General features: G+C 40.7%; 1 protein-coding gene across 5 annotated transcripts in view; it reads right to left on the bottom strand.

The window, feature by feature from the left end:
• ect2 (epithelial cell transforming 2) overlaps positions 1 to 25,900 on the bottom strand; it is a 190,415-nt gene that overhangs the window by 57,064 nt on the left and 107,451 nt on the right. For all 5 annotated transcript variants that reach the window (XM_039811660.1, XM_039811664.1, XM_039811662.1 and 2 more), the window contains 2 exons: positions 19,261 to 19,399; positions 8,812 to 8,966 (listed from right to left, as the gene is read on the bottom strand). In XM_039811660.1, coding sequence (XP_039667594.1) covers positions 8,812 to 8,966; positions 19,261 to 19,399 — 294 coding nt within the window. The remainder of the gene's footprint in view (positions 1 to 8,811; positions 8,967 to 19,260; positions 19,400 to 25,900) is intronic.

Here is a 25,900-nt window from a genome sequence, read left to right as displayed (position 1 = left end):
GACACCTTGCGGGGGAAAAATGTACATGTCCAAAAAACTGATATTAAATCATCATATATCAATATTATTTCTGCTTTTTTCATAAATCACTTAAACAACTTGTAAATTGCTCAAAACTACCAAAAATTTAATAATTTTCTGGATTTTAACCCTTTAAATGCCAGTTTTAAATCTTTGAAGTAACAATTATTTATGAAAAACCCAACAAAACATTAATTATTTTCCATAAAATAAATCATAGGGGAATGGGGCTTTGGTGGGGATTAGAGGCTTGGATATGTCAAAGATAAGCAACAAAACTGATTTGATTGCATTAGTATTTTTTATGTAATTCCAGATACTCCCCTTGGGACACCTTCGAGGCAAAAATGGCCCCATTGACTTCCATTATAACCACATGTTTTGATCTCACTGCCTTTACAGTATAAAACCATGCATTCTGTAATATCAGCATTTCATTTGGAAGAAAACTAGTCATATTTGACATTTTTACAGTATTTCACCAGATTCAACATTTTGCCCTTGTAGGCCGATGCATGAAATTATAGTTATATTATGGAGCTGTGTGTGTGTGTGTGTGTGTGTGTTTGTGTGTTTGTGTGTGTGTGTGTGTGTGTGTGTGTGTGTGTGTATATGTGTATGTGTGTGTGTGAGAGTTTGCGTAAACCTGTAAGCAAGCAATGATCACTTTAGGGCTGAAAAAAGGCATCTTTTGAAGGATGCATTTCATGTGTCTTTGGAGACGTGCTTGAATAAAAACATTGTCTCCTGCATGTGCTGTAAACTGGCGCTTATCATTTCAAATGGTTTGTGGGACATGGTGGCCCTGAAGACTGGTCTCCCACTATGGACATCCCACAGGCTCCGGGTGGATTCCCCTTTGGACCGGTACACACCAGCCAAGTGTGAAGTCCCATGTATGTTCAACTCTCTTGAGCATCCACATCACTCCATTCTGAGATTGAACACCTCCCGTGTAGGTTTGTCATTTCCTGAATCAGCTGGATCAAGTCAAGAGTGAAGAAAAGGTCGAAAGAGGATGCCACATCATGGATTCTTGATATGGCATATCTCGTGGGCTCTGACATCATGCCGGTCGGTGCTTGAATGTTGCGCAGCGTCTCAGTATTAGATGGAGACCAGACTTGCCAATTCTTCACTGTCCATTCAATGTTAGGATGGACAGGATCTTCAGTGTCCTCTCCACTTTCAGAGGAAGGGTTAGAGGCACTCACAGAGTTGGAGGACACCAGTGACCATTTTGTCAGACTCCAGAAACTTGTGTCACCTTCAGATGAGTCCTGCAGTTGGCTGGAAGATAAAGGCTCCTTCTCTTTGCTCCAGGTCTTTCTCCTTCTCTAGAGCCAGGTGCATAAACACACTAACAGTTGTTTTTGTTTACAACAAATGCAGGAAACAATGTTTTTAGTCAAGCACGTCTTCAAAGACACATGAAATGCATCCTTCAAAAGAAGCCCTTTTTTCACCCAGATTTACACAAACTCTCTCTCACACACAGACATGCATGCATGCATGCACACACACACACACACACACACACACACACACACACACACACACACGGCTCCATAATATAACTGGCTAAAGTAAGGTGCGCTTTTTTCACCACTAAAATTATCATTGTTTGTTTACAGATTTACACAAACTCTCTTTCACACACAGACATGCATACATACATGCATGCACACACACACACACACACACACACACACACACACACGCATACATACACACACACACACGCATACATACACGCACACACACACACACACACACACACACACACACACACACACACACACCCAACCCACACACACACACCCACCCACCCACAGACACACACAAATATACATATACACACACACACACACACACACAGACACACATACACACACACATATACACACACACACATACACGCACACACACACACACACACACACACACACAGCTCCATAATATAACTATAATTTCATGCATCGGCCTACAATGGCAAAATGGTTGAATCTGGTGAAATACTGTAAAAATGTCAAATATGACTAGTTTTCTTCCAAATGAAATGCTGACATTACAGAATGCATGGTTTTATACTGTAAAGGCAGTGAGATCAAAACATGTGGTTATAATGGAAGTCAATGGGGCCATTTTTGCCTCGAAGGTGTCCAGAGGGAGTATCTGGAATTACATAAAAAATACTAATGCAATCAAATCAGTTTTGTTGCTTATCTTTGACATATCCAAGCCTCTAATCACCACCAAAGCCCCATCTACATATTATTCATTATATGGGAAAAAAATATTTTTTTGTGTTTTTTTTTATAAAAAATGACATACTTCAAATACATAAACTGGCATTTAAAGGGTTAAAATCCTGAAAATGATTGAATGTTTGGTGGTTTTGATTAGGTAAGAAGTTGTTTAAGTGATTCATGAAAAAAAAGCAGAAAAAATATTGATATATGATGATTTAATAACAGTTTTTGTGTGCGTGGACATTTTTGCCTCGAAGGTGTCCAGAGGGTACAAAATGAATCATTTAAGTATAAAAGACATGTAAGAGTAAAAAACACTGGATTTAAAAAAATTGACTGAAAAGAAGGATTCCTACAAAATTTCATGCCATAAGAAGTAACACAGCAAAAATGATCACGAAATGAAAAAAAAACTTGAGAAAAATGTACAAAAATGACCGAAGAGGGCATGAGGGTTAAAGGAAAACTCTGGCCAATTTTTATGTTATTCTTGATTGCTATAAATATGCTAGTACAGTGAGCCGAATCTGTGATAGTAACACGGAGCTGCTGCAGCTACATGTAGAGCTCCAATTTAGCTAAAACGGCAGTTGTGGGGGCATGACCTAAAGAGTGCCTTTGTGCCTCTTAACAGACACAAAATACAATTAAAATGTCTGTGCAACATGAACAGGGCCCTTACATGACAACAAGATGCGTTTTCAACTCAGACATCCTGCCGGTAGCTAGCTCGCCCTGCTAGCTGGCATCCTTGCTTCTCCCCGCCTTCATCGCCTGCCGCAGCCGACAACAATCCACCGAGCGCCCAACTGTCTTTTCGGAGTTAAACTCCACAAGCCAAACCATAACCAATGAAAACGGAACTCTCTGTTGAGTTCAATGATATCTCACACAATAATGTACAAGAAACGGGTCATTAGTTATGAAAGGGGGCATGGCCAATGCATAAGGGGCGGGTCAAACCATCACCAATCCAAAAGTAACTCTCTGCTGAGTTCAATGATACCTCACACAAGACTCTACCTTAAACGGTTCAAAAGCCATACAAGGGGGCATGGCCTGAGTACGTGGGCATGGTTAAAGTATAGGGGCCAGCTCAGTATCACAAGTAGACCACACATTCTAAGTTGTGTACAGTACAGGCCAAAAGTTTGGACACACCTTCTCATTCAATGCGTTTCCTTTTTATTTTCATGACTATTTACATTGTAGATTCTCACTGAAGGCATCAAAACAATGAATGAACACATATGGAATTATGTACTTAACAAAAAAGTGGGAAATAACTGAAAACATGTCTTATATTTTAGATTCTTCAAAGTAGCCACCCGTTGCTTTTTTATTAATAAGGGAAAAAATTCCACTAATTAACCCTGACAAAGCACACCTGTGAAGTGAAAACCATTTCAGGTGACTACCTCATGAAGCTCATTGAGAGAACACCAAGGGTTTGCAGAGTTATCAAACCTCAGACCTGGACTCTTGTTGATTGTGGGAAATTTCAAGCAGATATGACAATGTACACTGTAGTTACAGCCACTTTCTCGTTCATCGCTAAACACTCAAAATGGCTGCCACGCCCACACCGTTTGACGAAAGCTTGTTTCTTTTAATAACTTTTCATCTTTAATGTCTTAAGATGGCACAGACCAAATTTGAAGTCGATCGGATGAAATCTCTAGAAGTTCGTTAAAGTACGACACGTGGAAATGGCCAAAATCGCACTAGTTTGGAACTTTCAATTCAAAATGGCGGACTTCCTGTTGGGTTTGGGTTATGGCTCCAATGAGGTTTTTTGTATGTCTTGACATGCTTCATATGTGTACCAAGTTTCGGGAGTCTATGTTAAACGTACTGCAGGTGCTCAATTCTTTTACTTATGTAAAGCAAGCTATTTTTGTGCGCCTATTCCCGAAACCCTTAAAGGGGTGATAGAATGCAAAACTGATTTTACCTTGTCATAGTTGAATAATGACAGTTTAGTGGGTAACTAGGACATACATAGAACCTCTAAATCCCATTGACACCTCTTTTCTCTGCAAATCTCACTATTTGAAACTGCCTCTGAAAACGGGCGAATCTCAACGAACCCCATAGTTGACGTCAACTATAGCGGCTCCTCCTCATTTGGCTCTAGTCTCTTTGTCACGCCCCAACATTTGCATAGGCTACACAACTGACCTGAGATTAGTTAGTCTTCTGAATCTAGGTCGTGCAGATCTCAGAAGTTGTATACATTGTTCATATGCTATTTTACCATTAAATTCACTTCTGAGACTTTTTTATGCAAGAAATCAACTATGTAGAGGTCAAATATGGGCCGTTTTACGAAAATTGATGTCTAATTGCAAATTTTGTCCGACTGTGTGTCGGAGTTCAGAGGCCGGTGCTGCCTGTGTAGCTGCCTCGGCGCCTGGCCTGCCTTCCTTCACAGACCTCGGCCTGCTGTGAGGTAGATGGAGCTCACTCCATACCCGCGCAAAGTCACTGTTTTGGGCTAATGGACTACGAAACGGCGCTGTTCTGACAGAGATCCAGGGCCTACAACTCCCCTCTTCCTGCTAGCTAACTGCCCGGTGTATGTGAGTGAAAGCGCGGTCAGCGAGCTTGTTACACCAGCATTCTCTTACCACAGGTTCCAGTTACTCTTTTAATGTGTGTAATTATATGTGTTGAGTTATTTAAACAAAAGATTGGGGAAATAAACGCTGCTTGTCCGTGAGTCTCATCGATAGAGCCTGCGGCTGGATGGAGCTCTATCAATGAGAGCTAGCTAGCTAGCCTCCTCTTAGAATTCCTCTGGAATTCACAAAAATTCATTAACTTGAAATCTGACACAGTTGTTAGCTTTATAAGACATTTAGTTAGATGTTGTATACGTGGCGTGACGAAATTCAAACTGTAAATATACTCGAATTACGCCGAAAAGGAAGCTAACTATCCGTGATTTGTAGCTAGGATTTAAGGGACAGTCACAGCTAACGAAACACCTAGTCTTCACAAATATTCATTAACTTGAAATCGGACACCGTTGTTAGCTTTATAAGACCTTTAGTTAGATGTTGTATAAGTGGCGTGACATGTGTGTAACATGTGGTAAGAGATTGCTGGTGTAACAAGCTTGCTGACCGCGCTCTCACTCTCACACAATGGGCCATTTAGCTAGCAGGAAGAGGGGAGTTGAAGGCCCTGGAGCTCTGTCAGGGCAGCGGTGTTGGTAGTCCCTGCTATGGGCTGCCAGCCGTGACGGAGCTCCATGTAACTCATAGCAGGCCGGGGTCTGTGAAGGAAGGCAGGCCGGGCGGCGAGGCAGCACCGGCGGGCGGCGAGGCAGCACCGGCGGGCGGCGAGGCAGCACCGGCGGCTGAACTCCGACACACAGTCTTACCAAATTTGCAATTAGCCATCAATTTTCGTAAAACTATATATTATATATATAAAAAAAAAATATTTGAGCTTTATATAGTTGATTTCTCGCTTAAAAAAAGTCTCAGAAGTGAATTTAATAACGAAATAGCCCGACAAACAATGTATAACTTTGCAGTGTCTGAAATATGAGGCCTGCTGCCGAGTCTCCCATGTGTTTCTATGTAGTTTGCTCAAACCAATCAGCGCGTAGCTCATTCTGAATATTCATTAGCATACCATATTTGGAAGAAAAGCTCTTGTTCCAAATAGAGCCATATTCACAGGGTAGTTAAGGGCCTAATAAAATAGCATTCGGGCAATTTTCAGCCCAACCAATGTTACATACCTCATTAGGAGACCTTAAGGAACAGTGTAAAATACCATATATAATCATTCTATCACCCCTTTAAAGAAGCAGTAGGTAAGTCTTATTAAACTAACTTTCTGTCATATTTGCTGAAATTGACCATATGTTCCAGTAGAACTACATGAATTAGGTAATATAAAAAAAATCCAGCTCCTCTGGCACCACCTACAGCCTGTAGTGCGATTGGCAAAATTCCACCGCTCCCGGTTGATTTTCTCCAATCAGGGCCACGGGGGGTGTCTACCTGCGTGTCAATCACTTCTCAGGCGCACACACACGCATATACATACATGCAAACTCAGAAGGGCTGAAAAAGGTGACACATCATGATCACCCCCCCTCTCCTCCCGAGAAGAAAATAAAAAAGGAAAAACATAGTTGATAGTTGATCTAAAGAATAAAAAAAGGAGCCCAAAACAACAGTTGGCTCACAATTAAATGATTTATTAAAAATTGAATAACAATTTACACCAGTAAATTCCTGTTAAACGACAAAAACAACCACTGGATGGGAAAAAGGTATTTTACAACAACTTCGAATGCAGCACAAGACTGGCGAGGCGAATTTCAAGTGAAGGCAACATCTGTGTTGCTTGTTGTTGGAATCCTCTACAGTGAAATACAGACACACTTTTACACCGTTTAGCTGTCAGCATTTTAACCGCGTTTACTCCAGCTGCTAGCTAATGGTAGGCTAACGTTACCTGCTGTCGAGTGTAGTGTTACCGTAACTAGCATCCCGTGCGGCGATGTTTCAGTTTCCTCTAACGTCCGTTCTTGGAGCTTCAGAGAGAAGCGAAGCATTTAAGTGGCATCTAAATAAGGCACCGAAATCCGCATTGCTATTAGGTCCGGTAGATAACGGTCGTTAAGGCACCGGTGCCGTATTACCCCTTCCCCCCGTGCACGAGCTGCAGAAAGGTTTCCCAAAACTCGGGTGAATATTGGAGTGGCTTTTCAGAGGTGGCGTGAGCTCCGGGATTTTAAAGATCTGAAGAACGATGCAGATGTAGCCACATTTCTTCTCGACAGGTAACATAATTACCATGAATGATTTATCTTTCACTTGGTTATTAGTAGCCAAAAGTCCACAAAGCTAGGTTGGTGAGCATAATGGTAACGTTTGCACAGTGGTCCGTCAGATATGATGCTGAAATGGCTAACAGTAGCCTGCTAGTTAGCATCGTTTTACTGTTGGTGAGTAAAGTTAACATTGTGTTAGTGTTTAGTTATTGAAAATGGCAGTTGTGTCAAACTCCCTTGTGTGGGAGGGGCTTAGGAGACGGTTTGGGCTTCAGCAGAAAGGGGGGAGGGACTGAGAAGTTGTCGATGTTCAAATTTGTTGGCAAAGTCCTGGATCTTCACAATCTTACCTACAGCACCTTTAAAATACGTAAATTTAAATACAGTTTTTGAGTATGTTAAAGGAATATGCCACCGTTTGTGAAAATAGGGCTTATCAGGGCCCTGGTGGGCCATAGGTGGGCCAATGCATTTTTTGTCTCAGTGCAAGTACTTAGGTTGTTTTTTTGTCTTTTTTTGGCTCACTTTTACTCACAACATGCTAACCGGCAACATAGGATTCCATTCACTACGCTACGCTAACTAGCGGTGGCACTGCCAGTGTTGCACCGGACAAAAACAATGCATGCACAAAAAATGCGTTGGCCCACCTATCTACAGCTAGGGAAGACCGTGATAAGCCCTATTTCAACAAACGGTGGCGTATCCCTTTAAGCCCCTCAAAGAGGCAATTTGTTTGCCGGACAAAGGAAAAAGAATAATAATTCCTTCAGTTTAAAAAAAAAAAAAAGCCGCTGTCGGCGCTCAGGCCCTAAAAACGGTTTTGGGGGAGAGTAATTAGTAGAACTGCTTAGAAGTGGACTTTTCCTATAACTACGTTCCTGTAACTACTTGGTCGGAAAACGGCTATTGAACTCAGAGAGTTCCTTTTTGATTGATGATTGTTTGACCCGCCCTCTATGCTTTAGCCACGCCCCCTTTCACAGCTAAAGAACTGTATGATTGTAGAGTCTTGTGTGAGATATCATTGAACTCAAGAGTTCCCTTTTCATTGGTGATGATTTGCAGTGTCTGAGTGCCGCGCAAATTCAGGGCCACAAGGAGCGGCGTCACACTAAGTTCACACAAAATTATGTGATTCCCATTTAGTTTGAATGTTATGTTTTTACCAAGTTACGTGTTAATTGTGATTTAAATTCTATATTTCTTGGCTTATATATTCGAATTTAAAATCATATTTGCACTTAACATTTAGAAAGATTTTTGATTCCTGTTTAATTTGAATGTTTTATTTTTACAAATTCTACTTGTAAATTGTGAATTGTAGTGGTAGTCTGTAAGATTTCGATCTAGTTAATTGTCTGTTAAGTTCCTATCTATCAAAGAGTGAGTTAAAATAATGGTGATTGAGCATATGACCCACTGGTGAAAGCGTTTGTATGGCCTGCTTTGCCAAGTAATACAATCTGAGTGCCTGGTGAGACTTAAATTCAAATGCAGCGAAGTTAGTGACACGTTTTACATCAGTTAGCACGGGCTGGTCTCCCCGTCTGCCTAGGGTGGCAATTGCTAACTTAGCTACTATTTAAAGTTGTCAAAAGGAATTACTGCCTTGGCTTGCAGTGTCAGTGTTAATTTTGTCAGAGGACACGAGGACACTAGCCTTTATTAGTGTGTGTGTTGTGTGTGTGTGTGTGTGTGTGTGTGTGTGTGTGTGTGTGTGTGTGTGTGGCTTCTCACCGCATCAGCCCTGCAGATGGTGTTGGCGACATGGCGGCAAAGTGTTCGCAACAAGACGCTTTTAACCATTTCCTCTCCAGCCAGTTGGAAGCTGAACAACAAGTTCTCCTGTTCAGTTGGAGGGCGAACCACCAAGGCGAATGCATTCACACACTCTGAAGTGATAGAGCAAAAATAATGAATAGTGACAAAAAAAGTGATGACGGAAATAAGACAAGTGAAGAGATTAAGATGAAGAAAATGATGAGCTGCAAAAGATGCAAGCTAAATCAAATTCAGTGCTTCATCCAAACTCCATAAACATCAATCTCAGCATTTGTAATTATTTCACAATACATGAAACACAAAATTATGTTGAACTTGCTTTTAAACCTCCTTTACTAAATCTTGTTACTGTGTCATACTGTTTTCCTTTGGACAAGTACATATACATTTCACTTATCCATGCAGAAAAGTCACTTGTCCGGGTAAAGATTTATCATTTTATAAAAAAAAATTGTGTTTTGCTAATGCAGAATTCGAACAAACCGTTGAAAGCATCCAAACTATCAACATTAATAAAATTCAGTTGAAACAGTAGAAACAAACGTGTCCCAAGAATAGATTTCCCATTCAACAAGAAAAAAGGATCTCCAGACTCCATAATACAAAGTTATACTTTGCACGCCGGTGAGCAGAAGTTAATATATTGAGATTTTAAGTCAATATTTTAAAGTGTCATTACTTTCAGATTCCTAGTCAATATTCTGAGTTACTTTGTCAATATATTGAGATACTCAGTTATTGAGATTCTAAGTGAATATTTTAAAGTTTCTCATTACTTTCAGAGTCCTAGTCAATATTCTATGTTACTAAGTCAATATATTGAGATACTTTGAGATATTGAGTCAATATATTGAGATTGTAAGTCAATATTTTAAATGTTCTCATTGCTTTGAGAATCTTAGTCAATATTCTGAGTTACTAAGTCAATATATTGAGATTGTAAGTCAATATTTTAAATTCTCTCATTAATTTGAGATTCTTAGTTTATATTCTGAGATACTCAGTATGTTTTTTTTTTAATACAATTTCACTTTCTACCCGGCAGAGGCCAATTTACCATGGGATCCTTCAAAAGATGTAGCAACTTTACAGTTGATTATTGGCATAGACTGTTAAAGGTGCAATATGTAATATTGTATGTAATACTGGCAGCTAGCGGTTAAAATAGTTACTGCACTACCAATTCAAAATACTGGAGAGTCGTTTCCCCCGCCCCCTCCTGCCCAGACTCGAAGTTCACGGAGGTTGCCAGGCTGAGACCGCAGCATTCACAACAATGTTGCTAGACGCTTTTCTCACATAGCCAGACATTACTCCACAGCACAGCAGAGTAGCTAACGTTAGATGCTAGTCTCACATAGCCAGACATTACTCCACAGCATAGCGGAGTAGCTAACGTTAGATGCTAGTCTCACATAGCCAGACATTACTCCACAGCACAGCAGAGTAGCTAACGTTAGATGCTAGTCTCACATAGCCAGACATTACTTCACAGCACAGCAGAGTAGCTAACGTTAGATGCTAGTCTCACATAGCCAGACATTACTCCACAGCACGGGAGTAGCGCTAACGTTAGATGCTGGCTATATTGACAGTCATAAAAGCCCGCGTGCTCCCGCGAGCTCTGTAAGCAACTGACAGACACACTTTTTCGGCTTAAAATTACAGTATGAACCGCTAAAAACACAACAGCCTCACCGTCCTCTCCACACGCCAGTCAGGCACACTTCCTCGGCTTAGAATTACAATAGGAACCGCTAAAAATACCACCACGCCGACTGAACAGCCCGGTCTCATGGCAGTTCGTGTAAATGTGACGTTATTTTAATCTATTGATATGTGTTCACGGAGAAGTTTTTGTCGGTTTTTACGTGGCGGACAACACGAATCGGCCGCCTCCCGGCCACCTCATCCAGCGCGTCCCTAGCGGGCCGCCTTGCGGGCCGCCTCGCGGGCGCCTCCCGGCTTATGGAGCTTTTTCCCTTCCGCCGCCTTTTCCTTTTTCCGAGAAAATAACGTGACATTCGGCGTCCTTTCCCCAAGAAAATAACGTGACATTTACACGTAAAAAACGAGAAAAAATCTCCGTGAATACGTATCAATAGATTAAGAATAACGTTGATATTTACACGAACTGCCGTGAGACCGGGTTGGAACTAGCTACACGTTGTAAACAGCCATGGCCCGCTTGCCTGGTCCTCCCGATAACGTTAGCAGGGTTAGGGTTAGCCAGGACCAGTCGGGATCACTTTACTCTTTAGTCTCAATTGTTTTTGCGAGTAACCAACTCGGGAACGCTAAATAATTCAATGTGAGTACACAAATGTTGAAATGACATAAAATGCCCGTCCCTAGTGGCTGTGATAAATTAGCCTGAAGCTATGCTTACCTGTTCAGGAGGAAATAAGCCAATTCTGCGTCCTTTTGGGATCTAAGCCGTCTCCATCTTTCAAATACATCTCCAATATTTACCAGGGGGTTGTTACGTCTCTGGTCACGCAACTGTTTTTTTAGGTCGGGTAGAATCTATCTCCATTTATCCTGTTCGTTTGTGTGCTGCTTTCATGGCTGTACTACCGTTACAGCTGTAGCATGCTGGGTTTACGTTTTTACAGGTATATCTGGCAACCCGGCCTGGCTGTCAAACTGGGCCGTTGATAACACACAGATCAAAACATAAACAGAAATTCCGTCACGGAATGTAAATTTCAAAAAGAAAAAATACTGACATTAGCATTGTTGTCAGAAAATATAGTATTTCAGCTTAACATGTTTCCTTAATATCTGATGAGGCATTGGTGTCATTTTTGGATTTATTACAGTACAAATATTACATATTGGACCTTTAATATACAGTCTATGATTATTAGCTGACAATTAATCCGGCGAGTTGCTGAGCTGCTGATTTACAATAACTGACGGACAAACAAGCAGTGGAGTAGTAACGCTAAGAGGCAGAGAGCCAGCTGCTAAATGAGTCAGATTAACTCACACTGCTATCGCCATGAGTGACATCGGTATTTGGCTCGTTTTCTGTGAACGATGTGGCGAGGGGGTAACGTTAAGGCGGAGTTAGCAAGCTAACGTTCGCTAACTAACACCGGCTGGCTTGCCGTGTTTTCATGCTGCATCCCTTACAGAGAATGAGCTGAACAGCGGGCTGGGTCTAACGTTAGCGGCCCGCTGACCTGCTGCAGCTGGGTCCGCTGCCGCGGATTGTGGGGAAAAAGTTTATTCGTTTCAAATCGGTAACGATGGATCGGAAAGTTTGTAAGTACACCAGGAGTTTATTTTAAATAACACTTGCCTGCTGGCTTCTGCTCTCTGCTGCTGCTACCGGCAGTAATGCTTAGGGACGTCTACAAATTACAACACCGAAAAGACATACAACAAAAATATTTATTAATTTAACTTATTTTTTAAAAGTGCTGTAGTACAACTAGCAGGAGACAAGTTATAATTGAGGTAAGTTTGGAGACACTACCTTATTTAATCATTAAATTAATAAATATTTTGGTTGTATCTCTTTTCGGTGTTGTAATTTGTAGACGTACCCAAGCGTTGTCTACAAATTACAAATTATTACAAATTATTACAAATTATCGTCTTAGCTACTGCCGGCAGCAGCAGCAGCAGCAGAGAGCAAAAGCCTGGTGTACTTACAAACTTTCCGATCCATCGTTTTATGAGTACATAACCTATTTGTACTAGTGTAGAAGTTTGGTATCATTTCGGGCATTATTAGTGGGGTAATGTACAAGATACACTCTTGGATCCATTAGCGCCTGCACTAAGCTATTCAGCTGATAACGTTAACTCGCCCAATGTGACCCAGGTGAAAAAAGCTTCTGGGGGGTTGTTTGGCTCGAGGTCGTGGTGCAAAGGACCCTAGGGTGAAATTACTCTATCTCAATGTTATATAATATTATTCAGAACATCTATAGCCCTTTTAACCATATGAAATGTGCCTGGGTAAAATAATTGGAGATGGGACTAGTGAGGTGAGACATGGCAGTCTGCAACTGAGAGAATACAGAAATCCTCAATTTGTGTAAGACAATTCAAACATTCATTGTGTTCCATCGCCTACATCTGCTGGAGCAGACTCGCCAGGTAGTACCCTGATGTCGATCCCACTTGACAAAGGAGTCATGGTCCCCCTCTATCCTATGTTTTTTTTCCTGTCAGTCAATTGCCCAATTTTGGTATATATTTAAAACTTTATCACGGATGTACGGCCAAAATATATTACCAAACCTAACTGTTGTCATTGGAGTCCATCGCTCGTGGCCTGCCATTTATTCTTTTTAAGTGGAAGGACAAGACTCCACCATCACATGCCTATTGAGTTAAGGATGTAATGGCAAACTTGAATACAGAAGAGCTGAGGTACTGTAGCCAGGGCTCTATTAAAGAAGTATGTTACCGCCGGAAAGAGGGTCTTCTCATAAAACTGGGGTGTCTCTGCAGTAGAGTTTTTTTTTTAGATTGGTGCTACATGGCCAGAGGACGGCCGGCTGGTAATGAACAACTTCGTATTACAGTTAAACAGTAACCTAAAACAAGTTTTAAAAACATTTTAGGCAAGGAATGGTCAATTGAGTAACAGAAAGTTGGTTTACATTTAATCAGCGCTGACTAGTTTTACCATTTGATTTGTTTTGTTTTTTTCAGTTTTTGCAATATAATAATATTTCATGTTACTTTTATCCTATTCGCTTACAATTGTGGGCTTTGTATATTTACTATGTTAGTTTCGAGGATAAAAGGCATAATGGGTCACTAGTAACATCTGGGCATAGAAAGTGGTTATACTGCAACTATAGTCTATATCCACGACGTTCCACTTCCGGGATTATTCAGAGGGCCATTTCACAAAACCTAGATAACGGATTACCGGGATTTCCCAGTTAGCCTGGCTTAATTCAGCCTTGACTCAGTTTCACAAAAGCAGAGGCACCTAAGTAACCATGAAGATTTATTCTGCAGCTAGCCTGGTCCGGACCAGGCTAACAGCCAGGATTCATTAATCCTGGTGCCTTTTCTGTTCACTCAGCAGTGGTTTTTACCTTATTATTAGCCTGTATTAAAAACACACCTATTGCTGTTCAGTTAAGCACGGTTATTATTTTAACATTGTGACCAGTCGTTTTTATAATTATTCATGTGACAGTAATTGTTACGGTTATATTGCTGTATGAAAATTGGTGTTTATATTGTTATTAGAAGTTTGATGAAAAGATTATTGTAGTTGTTGAGATTATTAGAAAACGTTGATAAATCGCAAATGTGTTTTAAATGAAGTCAGAGATGAAGGGCAATAAAGTCCTGTATACATGTGTATTTCTCTAGTGGTTCTAACAAGGGCAGACTGGTCAGAGACCAATACACCTTTAATTATTTTAGTTGATTTATTTCTTTTTGTATTCTTTAACAATAAAGGATCATGTATATTACTCTACCATGTGCATTGTATTTGGAATTCTTATCACACAATTTGTCTTCTGTCAAGTAAGCTGGGACTATAATTTAAGAGGCTTGTACAATTATAAAAACCTATCCAAATTGTACAATCCTCCCTAATTATAGTCTTAGTTCACTGGACCATTAACTATATAGTTTAGGCTATACTGTACATTAACGAAACAACATAAAGAGGGCACCTCAATGGTTTTTGACCTTATAATTTGCGAGGGGGAAATAACTGAATACTCCGTTAGTCATGTTTACAGTGTGCATTGAATTTACCACTTAATTATCTTTATAGTTTCTAGATTTCAGAGTCAAATTTCTTCAGTGTCTTTCTTTTCTATGTCCATATATACGAGGAACATTATCTTCTGCTCACGTTTAAGGCAAACTGTTTAATTGTGCAAATTATAGTAGCCTAACTCCTTGAATGGTATGATGACGGTTTCATTTCAGAGCATTGGTCAGTAAATGTATATTTTTAGGCTATTACGCATTCAGTGAATCCACGATCTGGCTGATTCGTTACAACGGGCGGGATTCATTTTTATTTTACAAATAATGTGTTTCACTTCATCATAGGGCTGTGCGATATATCGATATTTTGCTTTATATCCATATTTTTCTTTTTTTTTTTAGACAACACCGTTCATATCGATACGGTTTAATGTTGCGTTACATGACCAATTTATTCTGTAAAGCCGTGCATGTCTTCGCTTTTCTCCTCTCACTGTCCGCGCAGCCCCGCACACTCACAGGATCTACTGCGGCAGCACCGGTCCACACAGCTGACATTCAGTTTTAATTTTTATTAACACAGCTGTACCTATATTATGTTAAGCATGAGCGGAAAACCTGTGTTTCCGCTGGTAATGTTAAACGTTGTGGTGGCTGCCGCAGCGATAAACACGGAAGAACAGCATAACAAACTGGATGCAACCAACTTCAGTTAGCTATGAGTAATAGCGTGTGAGATGGTGCCTGCTGGACCCAGGTGAGAGATGTGACCCATGGCCACATAATCATATTTCATGAAAATGCAGCACAGTGACGATACAGACATTTAACATACGAGACATTTGTAACGCTGCTGACCCGCCGAAGCGCATTCAACCCGCACTGGAGTAGTTCATAATGAGCCAGCCATCACTCTGTGAGTAGAGAATCCAGTCTGCAGTGTAGCTCACTTTACTGATAAACCAGAGAACTGTACAGTAACAATCGTAAGAAAGTTTTTTTTTTTTATCATTCTCTCGCTCTCTCTATCTGAGATCAGCCAGCTTTTTATTTAATATAGGCTATTTATTTTGAATATTTTTTCATTTACATGTGTTGCAGCTGCATATTTACAAACAGGAAAGGAAACCCTATCTTTGTATTATATTTAGATCACACTCCGTTTTAATAAAAGTGCTTGTGATATCTCACGTGGCTTAAGCCCACTTAGTTACTAAAAAATTCAGAGATATATATTGTGTATTGCCATTCAGCCGAAACATACAGAGATATGATTTTTGGTCCATATCACCTAGCCCTACTTCATCATACTTCCATAAGTGACTGCTGTTCAATCTGTGTAAAGTATGCACAATGCGTAAGCCTATTCTCTATTTTAGCATCAGTAAATCTGTGATCAAGCTTGCGGTCTGCTAAGGAAAGCCATGAACGTGCATCTATCCGAATTACTTCATCCTGCCTTGACCTAGTCGCACCTCCTCAGCCTGGCTTGGCCTTTGTGAAACGCACAAAGCCAGGATGCACAGACTAAATTAGGTCAAGCCTGGCTTTATCAGTTATCCTGGATTCATAAATTCTGCTTTTGTGAAATAGACCACATGTGCCTCCATAAATTCCACCAGATGTCTTTCATTTTGGCCGGATATCCGCTTTCTTTGTGTTGGCATTTTAAAATCTGGTCGATTGATGAGGACTATGGTTGACTGCTCCTCAGATCTCTACAGGGTAAATCGAGACAGCTTGTTAGACTGTCTGTCCAATCTGAGTTTTCTGTTGCACGACTAAAACAACCTTTGAACATACACATGTTCACCAAAACAAGTTCTTTCACGAGGCCATTTTGCAGAGGCGCCGTTGCTCCGTCCGGCGCCGCCCAAGACGATAGTGATCAGTTTAAAGAAATGCCAATAAACCAGAAAACGTTTTTCTCCCATCCCGGAATGCTGTGTGGACTCGCCAGACCCCCTTCCCAGCGCTGTGGAGGAAGGTCTGGCAATGCCAGACTATATTCCAACTAATCTGATCATGTTTGCTCGTTCAAACACCATGGTACAATAGCTTCGATGTGTCTTCCACACTGACAGCAGCTATCTCTTGCACACTATTGGCTCTGCTTCTGGCACTAAATCACATTTTATAAATTGTCATAACTCTTAGCACAAATCTACCCTTTCTACAAAGCTTTCTGATCAAGTCAGTTTAATGTTTTACCGAATCATCTGGAATAATTCATTATCTCAGGGTATTTTTCATATAGAGCAGGTCTACACCATACTCTTCATTAATATTAATTCTTATTAGAGGTCGACCGATTCATCGGTTTTGCCGATTAATCGGCACCGATAGTTGATTGGTGGAACTATCGTTATCGGCAAAAATCCATACCGATTTTTTCCTGGTTGCGCCCGTTGCTGGAGCGGCTGAGAAGCGCGAGCTGTCATTCATTACACAGTACGCGAGAGCTGAGAGGGGTCTGCTGGCATCATGCATTACAATAGCGGCCTCTAGAGGAGAAATAAAAACTATCACTGATGCCTCGTGTTGTTTATTTTCGACACGTGTTGCGCGCTGCACGGAGAGCACATGCTGTGCGGAGAAGGCTGACATCAGATGCGCGTTTAAAGCATCGACAGCAAAAAGGTATGTATACAGTACATTTTGTCATATCATTATAAAGTTATTAATTTGTTGAATAGATGCTGCATTAGTAGAGAAAGAACAGCACAACAGTATGTTTGTTTGCTTTTGAGGCTGAGATGACGCTAAACATTAGCAGTAGGCTAACTTACCTCAAGCGGTTAAACACTGACAAAAATAAACGCAAGTCCGACCCAAATTGTCCACGATCCGTCTAGTGGCTGCTGCTGGAGAATTAAGATGTGTAGAATCGACAGCGCATTCATTTTAAAATCCTCAGCGGAGGAGCATCAACAACTGCCCGAAAGCACGTTAGCGTTATATGGTGGAGCGAGATAGAGAGTGAGTGAAGAGAGGGAGCGCCCAGCGGCGTTAGAACAAAGCCGTCACTCATTGAAATAAAACGTGTTTTCGCCGATTCATCTCTAGAAATGCGACTGTAGCAAGCATGTCACTATCACTAACGTTATCCACATTTATATTTACACGCAACAAATGATACATCCAGCTTCAAAAAAGTCCAAAAGTTGGAAGTTAGAACGAATGCATTGTGCAAAGAGTGGTTGCTATGGAGACGATAGACAGTGTTGAGTTCTGTTGACAGTTGCGTTGAGTTCAGTTGCTCTGATTGGTTGTCTATCCAATGAATGCAGAGGCATTTTTTTTTCCTGGTTCAGTTGGAACACGCCCCATAATCACAGCCCAATGGAGCGGTTTCAGACTCACATTCTGACTAGAATCTGAGTAGGACCACATCAGGCTAGTTCTAAACCGTTCTACAGAGAACTGTTTTGAGATTTGGCACACATTTGGGCCTTTTTTGAAGAAATGTAAATAGTTTGTCCTTTATATGAATTATAATGCTCATTATATTTATTTTTGCACTGGATGACTCCAAATATGTAGGAGAACTGTTTTAGACAACACACATGCTTGTGTAGCATTGCTGTGGGTGTAAATCAATAAATATGACATTATTTTGATTATTGTCAAAAGCGTCTGGACTTTTTTTTGAAAAAAATTGTATTTTGTCAACTGTTTTATCCAGTATCAATTCTAAATACTATCGGTCGATTAATCGTTTATCGGCAAATACGGCCCAACCTAGCTATCGGTATCGGTGAAATCCACTATCGGTCGACCCCCAAATTCTTATACTTACTTATATCTTACACTCAATGAGCCTGCCCGCTCTGGAGTTATGGGCTGATTGGTACTAACTTGTCATTGTCATTGTTTACAGCAAACTGGACTAGTGGCTGCTGCTGAGGAGCTACAAGAAAAAGTTTGATTCATAAACATGAAAGGTAGTTTGCAGGCAACATTTTATGTTTTGCACGACCGCTAGCATCCTGCGCTGCTCGTGACGAGCTTAGTTTACCCGTCTCATCGTCTTCATTTGGCGTTTTATTTTCAAACGGCGAGCTGGTTTTAATGAAAAAGTTACTCAGTTTAGATCATCTGTTACACTGTTATATTTTCAAGTCTGTTGACTATGTGTTGAGGATGTCAGAAACATTGATAAAAAGGGTTGGTGATGTGATGAAATTTAATGGATGCTGATGTTGTTGTTGACGATGGTCGATTATATTGTGTCAACTTTTCCTACCCAATATACGTTACTTTGATGCTGCTATCCATGCACCTAATACTGGTATTTATTTGTCCTCGTACTGTTATGGTTGTGTTCCAGTTGGACTGTGTGTAGAACTTGTATGCATTTATGTGTCTTGTATGTGTTTATATTTGCTACACACCTAATCGCCTTTCGGGGACACAAAAAAAGTTGAAGAAGTTGACTGAACACCGCCGGCCCTCGCAAACAAAAAAACAGGCCGGCCCACCGGGAATTCTCCCGGGGCTCCCGATTAGCCAATCCAAGCCTGGTATTATTTGTTTATATGTCTTTGTATCTCTGCATACTTGTGTGCATTGATCTGTCTGTCCAGTATACTTGCCAAAAACTGTTTAAATATAAAACACCCTCAAATGACATGCAGATAAAGTGATGTAGGTGTAACTTCATTAGTTTACAGTGTGTACATGTTGTTGTTGTGTTACCCTCTGTGTCCTGCAGGTCCAGTACTCTTCGAATCTGGGACAGCGGCATCAGTGCAATGTGTTTGAGCGGGGGTGGTGGTCTCGTCTGCCCCAGTGGACTCTTAAATGTACTGATCACCTTGTGTCGCTTCCTTGCAATCTGCAGAAACACAGACACAGACACAGACACACACACACACACACACACACACACACACACACACACACACACACACAGACACAGACACAGACACACACACACACACAGACAGCAACTTTGGAGGTAAATGTCAAGAAAGGCAACTTTTGTGTGTGGTGTTGCAATTAAGAATTGAGTGTGGGTGCATTTTGCAGTGTGGGTAAAGCTGCTATCTGTTACTTGGCAATAAATCAATGATGCCTTCATAGAGGTAAACTATGCAACTCATTAATGCCACATTACTTTACAAAAGAAAGAGTACGGATGGAGGAAGAGCGAGATGGGGAGAGGATAAAAAGGCACTACATCATAAGTCATTGTTATTTTGGCAGTGTGAGTTGTGCACGCATCACTCTACAATCTGGAGATGTACTTGATCCAAACAATTATAGACATATATCCATTATATCTTGTATTGTATCTTGTATCATGTGGACGCGCCGACAGTTTTGTTGTCATTACTTAGAATTCCTAAGGGGGGCTGCAGAAACAACGCACTATAGCTTTAAAAAAAATATTTATTTCCAAGTACATTTAGAACAGATTTAAAAAAGAAAAACTGTGATTAATCATGAGTTAACTATGGACAATTAAATTAGATAAAATACATTAATCGATTGACAGCCTTACTTTCAATTATTTTGAAGAAGGTTTTAATTCACTTTGACAATCTTTAAGCATGATCTAGCATCTCTCTGCATCCTAAAACCCGGTTGTCGACTAAGATCATTCCCTGCAATGGTTTAAAAAAAGCTGTAGCAGACTAAGATTTCGGCAGATCTGGAGGGTCTAAAAGAAATTTGCTGCTCCATTGTTTCGATGGAGTCAAAACTCACCGGAATCGTGTGGATTTTGAAAATCGATTCCGACACAATAACGTTCCTTTTGTGGGTATTCCCGAGGGCAAAGAAGAAAGAGATGTAGTGAAGTTTTTGAGGAAGCTGATTTGGGAATTGTTGGAGATTGAGGGAGAACGTGAGATCGAACGTGCACATAGAACCACCTGCAAGCAGCCTGGGGCAGGAGATAGACCCACAATCATTCTGGCGAGGTTTCTGAGATCTTTGGATAGAGACCTGGGGCCTCATTTATAAAATTGTGCGGCGGATTTGCATCAAAAGTGGTGTACGGACGAAACATAGGACGTGCGTACGCACAGAAATAGTCTGATTTATAAAAACATGCATGCACGCACATTCTACGCCGGTTTCCCTTTATAAATTACAATCAACTCTAAATGTGATCATTTAGTGAGGCAGTTTTGTCGGCTTCATGTCACGCGCATATTTGCCTATAATTAATCAGTAAAATGCCCAAGATTAATATTCATTCATACCGACATCATGAGCAGAGAGGAAAGCTAAAAGAAGGAATTGCATTCATGTGAAGTTGAAGTTGTTGTTGGAGAGGTGGAAAAGAGGAAAATGTGTTTGGAGGACATACATTTTTATTTTTTTTAACCTTTATTTATTCAGGGAATATTCAGGGAAGGTTCACTGAGAGGCAGCCTCTCTTTTGCAGGAACTCCCAATCACATTCACAGTTACACATTCATACCTGGAAGCTGCCAAGGACAACCACAGTTTGTTCTCCTGGCCATGGAGCAGCTCCATTGGAGCTGTTGGGGTTAGGGGCCTTGCTCAAGGGCACCTCAGTGGTGGTAACGAGGGAGGGACAAGCACTGTTCTTTCACTTTCCCCACCCAGATTTTATCCTGTCGGTCTGGGGATTGAACCGACGAGCTCCCGGTCACAAGCTCGCATCTCTAACCATTAGGCCACCACTGCCTATTATTAATGCCAAAAAAGCTGTAGAGTGGCAAAAACATCAGAAGGTCGGACTGTGGCCGAAATTGAAAAGAAATGGCCCGATGTTAAAGTTGATGCAAAAAAATGCACCAAGCGCTACATCAGGAAAGTGTTTTTGCCACGGAACACTGGAGCTGACCCCCCTTGAAGTGGGACTGGCACAGCGTGGTATCTGAGTGCTCCTCTGTAATCTAATTGTATATAGTTCTGCGCAAAGAGCATGTAGTGGTTACAACATGCTTTACAAAAAATAAAATGATCTAAAGCCATAAAAATAAATTGTATGAAACATTTAAATATTGTATATAATAAATATTAAACTATAAATAAATAAATGTATAAATAAATAAAACTATTTGTCCTGTTTACCGTATTACTGTATTTATGAGATTAAATTCCATAACATGCCAAATAATTACAGACACAGTGAGTTTTCTTTTTGCAAATATATCTTCATTTTGAATATACAATACTATCTTGTTTTGTTTGTTTTCACTGCAGACCGATCAAACTTTTTGTGTTTGTGTGAATATTAATTGTAAGAATGACTTTGTGAAGAAATATTTCTTTTTTAAAGATAATTTTTTTGGGGCATTTCCGCCTTTAATGGATAGCACAGCTCAAATATGAAAGGGGAGAGAGAGGTGGAAGACATGAAGAAAACCGTCACAGGTTGGCTTCTGCGTCGAAGAATAAACCGGTGTTTGGTATTTTAAGCCCCCAACGTCGTCACCCAGGCAGCGCTGCCTGGAAGCCACCAGAATTAGGCAATGGTTAAGGTTAGGCGCATTGAAGTCGACGCTGGGGGCTTAAAACACCATTGAGTGAATAAACCTCTATATATGTGTGCCTGCTCTACCAACTGAGCTAACCGACCACAGAAGCAATATTTAGGAGTCTGGAAGAACCGTTCACACAGCAGGGCTGTGGAACCCTATTGCTTTTCTAAGGTTTCTTATTAGGGCCCGAGCACGAAAGTGCAAGGCCCCAACGGTGCCTTGCACTGAAAGTGCGAAGGAACCTATTATTTTTCCGAGTCCTTTGTCGCATTTTTGAGGGCGTTAGCATGCACGAAAACTCACAAAAATCTGCACACCTGTCACAACTGGTGAAAATTGCAAAGTTCTGTAGTGCTTGGCCTGGGGGGTTGGGGCGGGGTCCATAGAGCCCTAACCGCGCCTTAATTCCGAAAAAAGTAAGAAGTTAATATACCAACTTTTGAGGGAACTTAGGTCTCATCTTGAACTCCATGGAGCTATTTTTAGAAAAAATTACAAAATTCAAAGATTTCCGAAATCTTGGTTTTCGTGCAAAAATCTTCATTATACGAACACTTGTTTGAGGACTTTAGGATGCACGAAAACTCTTAAAATGTTGCAGCTATGTGCAGAATATTAAACTCTTTCATCTGAATACACATTTAGGCTTGAGAGTGGTATGGTTGCTCTATAGCGCCCCCTAATTGGTTTTAGCCCTTGGGAACATTTTTGACGGCCTCAATATACACGAAAACTCACAAAAATTGGCGCCCATATATACACCTGGGAGCCTTGCGAGACTGTACAGCGATTTGGCTCATACCTGTAAGCGGGCTCCATAGCGCCCCCTAATGCGTGGAAGGCCTCAACTTGGACATAGTTGCTCCAATCTTCACCAGATTTAATACACATATTGCTCTTATCACTGTGGACATATTTCTCATTTACATTCATTAGCCCCGCCCAACCAGAAGGCGGCCATTTTTAATTATGCATCTTTCATGTGTTTTACATTCTTTCGAACTTGTCCTAGGCCGTGTTTTCAATCTTCTTGAATCTTTGCAGGAAGTATCTGTTGACCGTCATGACGAAAAGTTATCCAGAGAATTTTGATAGTTAAAAATAACGCAACTTCCTGTCTAAACAGGAAGTTGCGTTATCTTGGCAAAAATTATTCCGATTGGCCTGAAACTTGGCAAGGTCGTTCCTCATGGCCAGTTTAGCATCTGTGCCAAACCTGGCGGCAATCAGCCATTAGATGGCGCTGTTTTAAGTTTTATTTATTAATCAGCAAAATCTTGACATATGGGAAGCCTACTTTGTCTAACTACTCCTGGGACGTGAGTCCGATCGGCACGAAAACTTGCAAATAGACACGGAGGACCCTCATGAAAAAAACATATCAAAAGAATATTGATAGCTAACACAATGCACAAGTTACGGAGGACCAACTTCCTGTAGGTGGGTGTCGAAACAGGAACGGTTGTATCTTACCTACGGCTATTCCAATGGACACAAAACTTAAAGCAGTTGTTCCACATGTGCTAATGAGGCTGTGTGCCAAATATGGTGACAATCGGCCTTTAGATGGCGCTGTTTTCATTTTTTTTTTATTAATTAGCAAATTTACACGATCCAATGTAGTAAACAATACAGGTTATTACGCAGTTACATCTATTGACCACTAGATGGTGCTCTAAGACCACAAATGAACCTAACAGCAACATACAGGTGCAATAGTCATGTGACAGACCAGCGGCGCGAATGGCACAGTGCAATGCGCTTCAACAATTAAACCAGCAACAACATCGCGAGTGCAGCAGCTGAACTAATCCTCAGCAGGATTGTAATTAACTAATGTACAACACATACTAACATACATCCATGAATCAAAGTATTAACTATTGTTTCTGAATGATATATTTGCAGTAAGTTCCTAGCATTACAGTAGACATAAGCATGCAATCCTGAACTATAATAAAGAAAAATACTTTCATGTTAATTACACAAAGATACATGCAACATAAAATTGTGCACTTACGTTTTCAATAACGCACAGGGCAACACAAAAGAATGCTATACAAGTAACGTGCAACTATAGGAGCAGCTGTACTCATGTCTGCGCGAACTACAAAAGGAAATGGTGAAGTTGCCCATGTGCGCAAAATGCGGAGTCCAAGAGGTGACGTTGTCTCAGTCCAGCAGGGAGTTTTCCACAGGTTGTATCTTGGCAAAAGTTATTCGATTTGGGGACATGGGGGGCTAAAGCTTACTAGGTGGGGTTTACATGTTGTTGTGAGGGTCTCCTTTGCCGCACCAATAGCACGAGGGGCCGTCGTGCGGTGTTTGCCTCTTTTTTTTTTTTTTTTTCTCACAATAAACCACACTCTAAACACAAAACAATACATAGGGGGGGTGCTTTTTTTGTGGTTGTTCTCCTTGCCTGGTCCCCCCCACAACAAATACCCCAATAAACAACAAAAGGGGGCCTCCTTAGGAAAAAGCACGGTGGTGTTTTTTTTTCTACTTCCCCCAACTCTCCTTAACACACCTTTTAACCACTCCTTCTTGCTCCCTCGGATCCACTAGCACCATGGGCCTTTGCCCCTTTTCTTTTTTTGGTTTTTAAATGCAGCATTTTTGCTTTACCTTCTTTTTTTTCTTTTTTTTACACTTTCCGCCTAACTCCTTGAAACTTTTGTTTGTTACTTTTTTTCCCCCCCCACCCAACTTAACAATTTTATTAAAGTTTTTAATGGATTTAAATGTTTGAAAACCCCTTTATGTTAATTTGACAACCTAGCAGTGTAGACATATCTAGCCACAAATATTTCCCCATCACCGCACAAGATAACTTGAATATTTTTTTGCATTAGACTCTAAGGGCCCCCAAACACATAACACAATACCCACTAAGGGCCCTACGAACACAGGGGTTTATAAGCGGTTGAAGGCTTATTCTTCTTTTTTCCGTACTTCGTTTAAAATATCGTGCCTCCTTCCCCCCCCCCCCCAGTGGGGTGGCACTGGGTGTAGTGGGGTGTCGCTTTGGGGGGGGGGTTGGGTTCTCCTTTTTTCCTCTTTGGTACCACCATCTACATTTTAAAGTTATTTACAATTTATAGTGGGCCTTAGCTCCCATAAATTAACAAACCAACACTAAGGCGGCGTCTTATGGGCTTTAATTTTTTTTCCATATTCTTTTTTCCTCTACACCCCAAATTTTCCCACCTTTATATACATGGTCCTTTTATTCCCCCTCTTTCTTTTATCCCTTGCTCCCTGATTTCAACTTTATTTTGTTTTTTGCATTATTTTTGTGCAAACTCAACACTTAGACTGCAAACCACCGCTTTTGACTGCCCCCTCTTGTTGGCGGGAAAGAGTGTGACAACATCTAGCTTTGTTCTTATTTAGAAATAAATATTCCTAATTAACCTCCCACTTTACACCCAAACCAATTTTTAAGCACCAAACCCCCAAACAATTAAACTTACAACCACACATTAATAACTAACTAGGCAACAACACTTATTGTTGTAATATGCTCCTTTACACCCCCACCCTACTTTTTCCACATCCCTCCTAAAGCCCCCTAACCTAGCGTGTTTATAATGAACGCAGGGGGTTTTTGGCAAAAAATTGGTGTGTTTAAATTGGGAAAAGTAGCAATAAAATATCTCTGTTTTAAATTCTTTTTTATTAAAACTGTATCATTACTATTCACCAGACTTTTGTGCTGCTCCCCCCTTTTTGCGATGAAAAGCCCGCATTTTTTTGGCTTTTGGGGTTGGAAGTGGTTGTGTTTTTGTTTTTTTGGCTTTAGGTTGGGAAGGAAATTGCAATTCCTTTGTTTGCTTTTGTTGACCATCTTACTTTTTGTTTTTTTTTTGCCG

The sequence above is a fragment of the Perca fluviatilis genome, chromosome 9 (genome assembly GCF_010015445.1).
Source record: "Perca fluviatilis chromosome 9, GENO_Pfluv_1.0, whole genome shotgun sequence".
NCBI lineage: Eukaryota > Metazoa > Chordata > Actinopteri > Perciformes > Percidae > Perca > Perca fluviatilis.
Note: the sequence above shows the minus strand (reverse complement) of the source record. Positions and strands in the feature narration are given on the sequence as shown.